Source organism: Bison bison, unplaced genomic scaffold (genome assembly GCF_000754665.1).
Source record: "Bison bison bison isolate TAMUID 2011002044 unplaced genomic scaffold, Bison_UMD1.0 scf7180017864089, whole genome shotgun sequence".
NCBI lineage: Eukaryota > Metazoa > Chordata > Mammalia > Artiodactyla > Bovidae > Bison > Bison bison.
The window spans coordinates 2,827,154-2,837,434 of record NW_011494661.1 but is presented as its reverse complement, the minus strand read 5'-3'; the positions used below and the strand labels follow the sequence as shown (position 1 = coordinate 2,837,434).

Here is a 10,281-nt window from a genome sequence, read left to right as displayed (position 1 = left end):
TTTATAACTCTACTTAACAAATAAAAATCTTAAACATTGAAAACTTGGATAGCACCCTATACTTGTGATAGCTTGCCCTCTGTCTCTATATACAAATAGACAGCTGCACACACACACACACACACATATACAAGAGTACATACGCACACACACACACACATACTGTATTAATAGAAGCTATGGATCTGGGGTATTCAAGAGTACACACACACACACACACACACACACATTGTATTAATAGAAGCTACAGATCTGGAGTATATTATGTTCAAGGGACTGGACTGCCTTGTAATCTTTAACTTATTTAAACCTCAAAACAACCCTACAAGGTAGCCATTTTAAAAAATTAAAAATATATATGTATTTTGGCCATGGCTTGTGGCCTGCAGGATTTTAGCTCCTTGACCAGCTACTGCACTTGTGCCCCCTGCAGTGGAAGCATGAAGTCTTAATTACTGGATGGCCAGGGAAGTCCCAAGGTGAGCATTTTAAACTCATTTTATCAGTGAAGAGAATGAGGCTTGATAAAATGAGTTTAAATGCGCACCTTGGGACTTCCCTGGCCATCCAGTGATTAAGACTTCTAATGGAGAAGGCAATGACACCCCACTCCAGTACTGTTGCCTGGAAAATCCCAGGGATGGAGGAGCCTGGTAGGCTGCAGTCCATGGGGTTGCACAGAGTTGGACACGACTGAAGCGACTTAGCAGCAGCAGCATGTAACTAATAAGTATTTGCACTGGGGTTTGAAACCAGAAGTTGACTGGGCTTTAAAGCCCCAGCCCCTTCCCACAGTACTTCACGAGGCCCAGGCTTCTAGAGGCAGAGTCTTGATAGTGGAAGGAGAGGGCATCGGGCAGGTATTGCCTCCTGGGAGGCAGGGGACAAAGCTGGACATCACCTCCTGTTTGTGTGGTTACTGACATATATTTCTCATGAACTAAAAGACAATTTTTACTAATTCCTTCAAGATCAAATGGTTCTACTAAATTCTGTGATTCTTAGAAGAGCCAGCGCCCATTCCATGATGCCAAAAATGCATGCCTTTTAATAAATAGCAATGCTATGTAAAAATGCAAAAATAGAGGACTGAGTTCTGGTAAAATACTCATTCAGTCACAAATGTTTATTGAGTTTTCCTATGAATGCAAAAAACAAAAAACAAATAAGGCTTGATCTCTCCCCCCAAGAAGTTTACATGGATATGCAGACCTCACATGGCTTTTGCAATTACTTGCAATGTATTTTGCATAATATATTTTTCTACCATGCATTTACCAAGAGTAGGATTCTAACAATTTTCATGACACGTTTTCCTTCTCTCTTGGTCAAAATGAGGACATTAGAAATTTAAAATAGCAAAATAAATAAGTATAACCTGAAAGTCCCAAGCTGGGTGACAAACTTAATAAATTGCTATGACGATACTATACATAAAATTAAGAATGGTATTAATGATATATTTATATCATTCAGTAATGCAAAATCAGAAAACAAGTATGGTACAGCCTCATTTTTGTGAGACATAATAATATATTTTTAACTTAAGAGAAAGGCTAGAAAGATATTCCCCCAAATTCTCATAGCAGTTATCTCTGGATAATAACATTATAGGGGATTTTTATTTTCTTCTGTGTGCTTATCTATTTTTTCCTTTTATACAATGTTCATGTAATAAAAACATACTTTCTGATTAAATCTAATAAAGATTAAATCTTGAACATAAATGCAACCCTCAATTCTTATTTTTAAATTCAGTTCAAGAAAGTAAAAGGGCAATACTGTATCATTAAGGAAAAAAAATCATAGGAATATGCACATGGAAAATAAGTGCTTGTTGAATGCAAATACTCATGATGGAAAATGCAAGAATTCAACCATCATTCTAGTTTTTGAAAAAAGCCAATACTAAGTTTTTAAAAAAGTTTATGTTATTAAAGTCATCAGTTTTTATTATAAAATTATGCAAGGATAAATTATGTTCCCTTATAAATATAAAGCATGGTGGAGAAAGCTTTGGAAGTCTTCAGAATCAGGAAGATCAGGGTACAAATACTGACTCCAACCTTTTACAGTTCTGTGAACTTGGGTGAACCAGTTAATATCAGCTTCCCAAATTATAAAATGAGAAAAACAAGCCTAATGCCTAGTTGAGCACACTGGTTCATGTGATATATGTTAGCCATTACTGCTTTTGTTATGATTACTTTTAGCCATAATCACTTAACTGTGAAAATAGGGACTTCCCTGGTGGTCCAGTGGTTAAGACACTGAGTTTTCCAAGGAAGGGGATGCAGGTTTGATCCTGGTCAGGGAATAAGATCCCACATGCCATGAGGCATGGCCAAAATTTTTTTAAAAATTCAAAAAAAAGAAAAACCAATATTCTACATTAAATCCATTCATATGGGTTTACACATAAAATGATGCAAGAAGCACCCATCAAGCTATATCCTGCCATACTTTTATTATACACAAATCAATTCCTTCATTTTGTGAATATTTGATGAATGAGAGCTTTACTTTTGTCCGGCAATCGAGGCAAAGTGATAAAAGACTTAGTTACTTCCTTCAGAGGGTGGTGGTGGGAACAGATAAGTAAACAGACAGTAACATACTGCGGCACCTGCTAGGAAGTCTGGATGCACAGCGGGTAGGAGCTCCTGGCACACTGCGCCTCCAGAAGAGCATCGTTTATCTGGTACCCTATGGGCTCAGCACTTCCATTAACACACAGTCCTTCCTTGGGCCAGCGCCAGGCTTGGTAGGGCTGGATGGAGGGTCAGACATGGCTCCTTGGTGGAGGCAACTGCTTACGTACTTGAGTCTTGAGGACAAGGGGGAGACAACACAGGAAGACTGCAAGGAAGAACACGCCATGGGAAGGAAAAAGCGTGTCTAGGTGCAACCTGGGAGAGTGTGGTCTGTCCTCTTCAGGGACCTCACTGAGTTCAGGATAAAGGAAGGAAGTTGGCCGGGGAAGAGTAAGCACTGAGGCCAGTAAGTACCAGACAGGACCTACCACGCAATGACAAACAATTTGGGTTTTATCCTAAACGCAGTGGGAGCCGCTTTTGTGTGCTGTGCTCGCTCAGTCACTGAGTCGTGTCTGACTCTTTGTGACCCCATGGACTGCAGCTCTCCAGGTCAGGTTACTCTGTCCATGGGATTTTTTAAGCAAGAATACTGGAGTGGGTTGCATTTCCTCCTTCAGGGGATCTTCCTGACCCAGGGATGAAACCCATGTCTCTTGATTCTCCTGCACTGGGGCAGGCAGATTCTTTACCAGTGAGCCACCTGGAAAGCCCACGGGAGCCACTGAAGAGTTTTAATACAATATAACTAATAACTAGTACAACTAATACAGTATGACTAATTCACGGCCAAACATTGTCTATATTTTGTTATTTGGTCATTTGTATTTCAGAAAAGGAGATGGTTAGATCTATTTATTATTTTTAATCAATTGGGGATTATTTACCACACAAGAGGTCTTAGTATTTAGTATTGTTGGTAGAAATATAATTAAATTTCCTCACTTTGGAGCAATTAATTTGAAACAATGTCATAGTAAACACAGCAATTCATGACTGTTGTACTTTGTTTATGTTGTTGTTAAAGGATAAACAATCTCACAAATACTACTTTGAAACAACAGAAACATGCTGCTTTAATGCCTAATCTTTAAAAGCAGACGATTATTGAATTAATATTATACACAGCCAAAAATTCATTATGGGGCTGGGATCAAAGAAGACCATGTTCTTAGAAAGGTTTTCAGTCCCCAAAGCAGAGGCCACTTCAACTCTTTCACGAACCAGCGCAGCCTCACAGTGAACTGAAAAGAACAAGTCAGCAGACGCAATGACTGTGTCCTCTGGACACTTTGAAAGGCTTCTGACTGCCGGGTCAGCTTCAAAAGACCCCGAGGGCACTCCGCAGGCTTTCCCTCTGCCTCCTCTCCATCGCCTGGGCTTGACAAGGACAAACTTCTTTTCTTTTAAAGAAGGAAACTGGGGAAAGGACTCACTTTTTATTCATTAATAATTCAGTGCCTTGGGTTTCTGTCCGTACTAGACGCTAGCCTCTCTGGGAGCTGCCAACACACAGACGAGTACTTCTTTAAAACCCCAACACACGTCAAGACTCAGGTCAAATGTGCTTCTCCCACGGAGATTCCCAAGTCATCCCAACAAGAAGCAATCTTCCCAAGCTCTGAACACCTCACCCTTATTCTTTCCCCTCTTAGAGCTGTTACACAAGCAAATGCCATAAAGTGAATTTGGAGGTGTGTAGGTGGCTTTGCCACCAACTACTGTATGTTTTAGGAAAAAACTTTCCTTCCTGAATCTCAATGTTTCTGACTTGCAAAATGGTTTTATTCATGGAAGGAGGAACAGATTTTCTTCATAGTGTATGCACATAATTCACAATTGTACTGTTTATTTGGCTGTGTTGGGTCTTACTATGGTACGCTGGATCTTCGTCACATCACGTGGGGTCTTTCCTTGTGGCACGGACTCTCTAGTTGTGCCTGGGTGTAGCTGCTTCCTGGCATGTTGCAGGGAAGAATCTTAACCACTGGACCACCAGGGAAGTCCCCAGGACAGATATTTTTAATTGTCATTTTATAAATATGGCAACTGAGATTCAGAGAAGTTAAATAGCTTACCTAAGGCTACAATTCTATAATCAAAATATTTCCAAAAATCGAAGTCTTGTATATTGTCCATGATGCCACAATTACCTCCTACAACACTGAATTTAATAGGACTTACAGAAAAATTATATTTCAATACACACCTGCTTCATGAATCTCTTCCTTTCCAGTATATGAGGAAAACACCTGCCTGGAGAATTTGTATTGTTGTTCTCGAAAATTATTTTGTAAGTAGTCCATCAACATGACATAACCAGACTGTTGCATTGTAAGAACTTCACAGAAAACAGCCAACTGGAAAGAAGATAATTTAACTTATAATTTAACATACTTGCTTCAAAGGCATATCAGCAAATGCTTTAAAACAGATATTCTGTAGAAAATATTTCTTTTTAAATTGCTTCAAATTACTCCATTTGTTTGAACTTCCAAGATTACCTGGCTTTCAGAAATGCTAACTGTATCTTTAAAAATAATCCAGTCGACGGTGTCTGTGCAGGGAGGAGATGTCAGGGAACCATTGTAAGTGTAATACTTGTCAGTTGAGTTTGGCAGAAGGTTCAGCAATGTGAATGGATCCAACGCAGCCTGTTTCCCTACAAAGGAATCATATACATTTCAGCTGAAATCCTAACACTGGAACTTACCTGTTCAAAGCCTCTATGCAACTGAAACATATATTTTGGTATGTATTTAATCAGAACTGAAATTTTAAGAACATTTTAGATACATATCTAAAATGGAGATAAAACTGACATATTCTAAATTTTCTTGCACATATCACAACTTAGTGTTAGTTGTTCTATCTTTACATGGGCAAGATGCTGGAAAGATTATTTTTCCATATGAAAGATTCAGAAGTCATATGGCCATATGAATAGATACCAGGAAATCATTCAGTAAGATTGAATACCAACTTTTAGAAAACAAAACCATATTCTGATGAAAATTATCTATAATGAACATCATATTTTAGGATGACTTACTGAAAGGTTTTCCCCTAGTGATAAAGAATGAGACAAGGACATCTTCTAGCACCACTTCTTACACTGAACTGGAGGACCAGGACAATTTTTTACTTACAATAAAGTAAGAAAAAGGAAAAAAAAGGCCAAGATGGACTAAGAGAACAATGGAAGAGAATAAAGAGTCCAGATCCACACATATGTGATTATTTGACTTATAACAGGAAAAATTATTACGTAGTTGAAATGCATGGCCTTTTCAATAAACCATGCTATATCAATCAGATATACTTATGCAAACCATGAATCTTTATTCCCTCCTTCACACCATAATCACAAATCAATTCTAAGTAGAGTCTGGATCTAAATGTGAACAGAACAATAAAGATTTTAGAATAAAACATAGAAAATTATCTTCATAATCGTAGGATAAGTTGAGATTTATGAAATAGCTTGCAAAAAGTGTTATTCACAGAGGGAAAAATGATCTACTTGATACTCAGTCTATTTGTCAACAGTCACCATTTAGAGAGTAAAAAGGCAAGACAAAGAATAGGAAATGTATTTCAAATTTTATATATGAAAATATTATTATTTTATAATAAAAATATTGATTTTTTATTTATAAGTTGAATTGAGAATAGAGAATTCCTACAAAAAATTGGTAGAGCTTTCCTAAGTCTGGGAACCTTGAAACAACCCAATTATAGCTGTCTCCTTGAAAAGTCCCATTTTTGATCTTGCGTCTTTCAAATGGCTCTTACCAAAGGCACTGCCTTGGCCATTTAGCTCTCTGTGTACCAGTTCTCACTCATATGGGTAGCAATATGCTTCCCAGGAGCTTCCCAGGTGGCTCAGTGGGTAAAGAATCTGCCTGCAATCCCTGGGTGGGGAAGATCCCCTGGAAGATGGCATGGCAACCCATTCCAGTATTTTTGCCTAGAGAATCCCACAGACAGAGGAGCCTGGCTGGCTACAGTCCATAGGGTTGCAAAGAGCTGGACATGACTGAAGTGACTGAGCATACATGCAGGCATGCTTACCAGTATCTAACTTATTTTCCCATCCTCTTAACTCTTACCCAGCCAAGTGCATGTCTTCTTTTCTGTCTCGTACATTTTGGTCATTAAGAAATAGTCCCCAAAGCTAATTTCATCTAGTCTAAGTGAGGTGCCACAGTGCAGAACAGTACCATATGAATTATCTGGGGAGCATTAAAAAAAAAAAAACCAGTGTCCCAGACCCCATCTGCAGCAGTGGGACTTAAGTATCTACATTTTTTAGGCTAGGTGTGCCTACATGTTTTAAAAAGAATCCCCAGATGATTCAAACATGTAGCCAGGGTTGAAAACCTCAAGTAGAGTGAAGGCTTTACAAGATTTTAGTCTTAGTGAATCCCAAAGTCCTCCTTTTAAAATGAAATAATTGGATCAGATGACCTTAACAGTATATTACAGTTCTACACGATATGAGGACTGGACACATCCTCATGGAAAAAAATTATTTCCACTGGGCTTTCCAGGTGACTCAGTGGTAAAGAATCTGCCTGCTAATGCAGGAGACACAAGAGATGTGGGTCTGATCCCTGGGTCAGGAAGATCCTCTGGAGTAGGAAAATAACAACCTGCTCTAGTACTCTTGCCTGGAAAATTCCATGGACAGAGAAGTCTGGTGGGCTACAGTTCATGAGGTTGCAAAGAGCTGGACACGACTGAGCACACTAGCACACACAAAAGTTAAATTATTGAATATTAATTTTCCTGTAATACAGAAATTTTTCTCAGGAAGAGGGATAGTGCTAATAAAATTATAGATAACTTCTTCCAGTTTGAAGTTAAGACTAAATCTTAGAAGTAAAAATCTGTTGATTGAATTGATAGTGCTGTGTACGTACAACCCAAATCTAGTTTTAATCCACTAGAAAATTCAGGTTACATTAGGTTTAAAGGATTAATTAGTAACTTCTAAAAGTATGTTTTCCTCTCCTGCAAAGTCAAGACAAGATTATTTAGAATTCACTCAGATTCAAGTTTGCAGAAACTAAGGAAACTATTTCAAACATGTGAATATTTAAACATTTTCAAATTTATGTTTTTGATATCTCAAAAATTTGTGATTAAATAGCCTCCTTTTTAATCATCCGTGGACTACATAGGTGGGAAATGAAACTGACAACAGGAGACCTAGAGGCCAGAAAAGGAAAATCAGATTTGAATAGGGATGGTGAAGTAGATAATTTTTGTGAAATCGGGAAAGAAATAAAAGGGGGGAAAAGTTAGGAAGAAGCGAAAGAATCAGAAAAAAAGGTGATTCCTCCTTCCCTCTTTTCTATACAGAATCCATTCTTCCTGCCTCTGAAGCACACACCACTCATCTAATCTCTGTTATGAATATGTTGAGTACTTTCTACCTTATTTTTTTATTATGTACCTGCATGTCCTAAGTTTCTTTCCAATATTCCAAGACTTTGCAATCACAGTAGTATTTTTTAATTGCACCATCACCTTACAAGAAAACTGGACTAAGGTGGTTTCTCGTGGCTTGCAAAAACATGCACTTCATCTGAATAACCTCACTATTGCTAAACAAGAATCATACATGAGTCAGTGTTGCTCTATTTGTGATCAGTCATTCACTCTGTCATCCTCTTCTTTCTTAATCAGTGATAAACAAACCAATCAGATCTTCCTTCCCTGGAAGGCTGATGGCAGGAGGGGGAAAGATGAGGAGAGTGAGAGGGAAATAAAGACAAAGACCATTTCTAGGTCCAGGGCAAGGAAAAAGCCATTTAATACTTAAAACCAATTCATCACCTAGGATAATTAGACTTAGGATGGTGGTGGTGAGGATTTGTCAATATACAAATTCCTGGGCTGCGTTTGTGATTAGGAATGCTTTCCTAATCACTTGACTAATCAGATGACTTTTGTACACAAGTCATCTGATGAGAATTCCCATTTGAGAATCACTGACGATGTTACCTGGGTATGACTCTTCCTTGCAACTTGAAAGATTTCAATGAACAATTTTTGTGTGCATGTGTGTGGGCTCTGTTTGGGGAAGATTAATGCATTGTCTTTCTACTGTTATCTTTGTATTGCTATATACCCTATTTCTCACCACTCCATGTGAGAGCAATGCCTAACATAGAGCAGGTGTGACCGAAGAAAGGGAAAGAAAAGAACACAAAAAAGAGGGAAGGGAAAAGATGGGCTTGTCTCTTAGAGAAAAATACAGAAACTGAGCCACCAGCTCACACTGTGGTAAGACAGATTTTATAATCAGAAGGATGTTTGGGAAATGTTGGTTTTTGTGGAACTCACGTTATATGAAGAATATGTGGCAGGATTTGGGAGTTAGTTTCTGAGTCACTGTCTAAAGACCAGCATTGCCTTCAAATTCCCAGCATCAATGGCTGGCAGCCAATATTGGGAAGCCTTCTGCTTATTGGGCACTGGGGGACTTTCTAGACTCTGCAACAGGATTACATTTAATCCAAGAATTCTCAAAATGGAAACATTTAACTTTGGGAGGACTTAATTTACTTAGTTTGGACGGGTCACATTTCACAACTATTTCAATCAAATTGACAGGTGTTTTATATGTGTTTAGAAATATAGAATTACTATAAATCTCTACAATATATTGGAACAATCTTTTTGGACAGACAGGTCCTAAATCCTGGCTTTACCACTTACCAGTTGTATGGGCTTAGGTGTCCTTGCTAAGTATATGGAAATATTAAGTAGATGAGTTGATAGGCGTAGAGGATTTTATTTTTTGGTAAAAAAAAAAAAAAAAAAGGAGGGAAGAAGTTGGTACACTGGTAGAGAGACAGAAGACAGAGAGGGGAACAGAGGGCAGACAAATATGTGTTCCCAGCCAGCCCAGGGGACCATTTGTACTGCTTCTGAATTAAGAGCCGGGACAGAGGCAGGATGCTATCAGGAAACCCATATTCCCAGGAAGGGTATTATGCAACAGGTTCTGATGAAGTATCCCCCTTAATGGCTTACAGACAGTAGATATTAGAAAGGAAAGTTTAGTGCAAGAACATGAGCAAACTGATTTCCTAAGCTTGTACTATACCCTCCTATAGTCCCCCAGAAACACTGAAGAGGCCTCAAGTAAGTGGTCCAAGTGTCACAGTTACACAAATCAGGACTAACAACTAGTGTTAGCATCACTTCTGCGGTCCCCACAGCCTGGCGCAAGGCCTGGAAACATTCATGTTCACATTTTACATCATTTTAAGTGTAGGATTTCAAACTAGTTGCCTTCTTGCAGTCTGCATAGATTCCACTTTCTGACTAAATGAGGAAAAAATTAAGTGTGGCTTATGGTATTCAGTGTTAAATTTTACAATCTGGGTAGATGCAAGGAGATAACAGCTTGATGCTGTGTTTGACTATACCTTTCAAAACAAAAAAAAAAGAAAGCTGCACTGTAGGAGCTCACATATTCCCAACTTCTGAAAAGATTGGTTAATTCAGGTTCTCACATAAAATTGACAAAGATGAATTAATCCTAGGCCAGACTTCTGTTTTCAAGAAAATGATCAGTTGTGAGTTATGTTTCTGATTTCAAATTTTGCAGCTTTCCCGAGAGGAATAATCCTCTTTTTATTGATAACTCAGGACAACATTAATACCCTGT

The 10,281-nt window shown here is 38.4% G+C and overlaps 1 protein-coding gene across 3 annotated transcripts in view; it reads right to left on the bottom strand.

Moving 5' to 3' along the window:
• PTPRZ1 (protein tyrosine phosphatase, receptor-type, Z polypeptide 1) overlaps positions 1-10,281 on the bottom strand; it is a 212,740-nt gene that overhangs the window by 73,038 nt on the left and 129,421 nt on the right. For all 3 annotated transcript variants that reach the window (XM_010838070.1, XM_010838071.1, XM_010838072.1), the window contains exons 7-8: positions 5,099-5,256; positions 4,804-4,954 (exon numbers count right to left, since the gene is read on the bottom strand). In XM_010838070.1, coding sequence (XP_010836372.1) covers positions 4,804-4,954; positions 5,099-5,256 — 309 coding nt within the window. The remainder of the gene's footprint in view (positions 1-4,803; positions 4,955-5,098; positions 5,257-10,281) is intronic.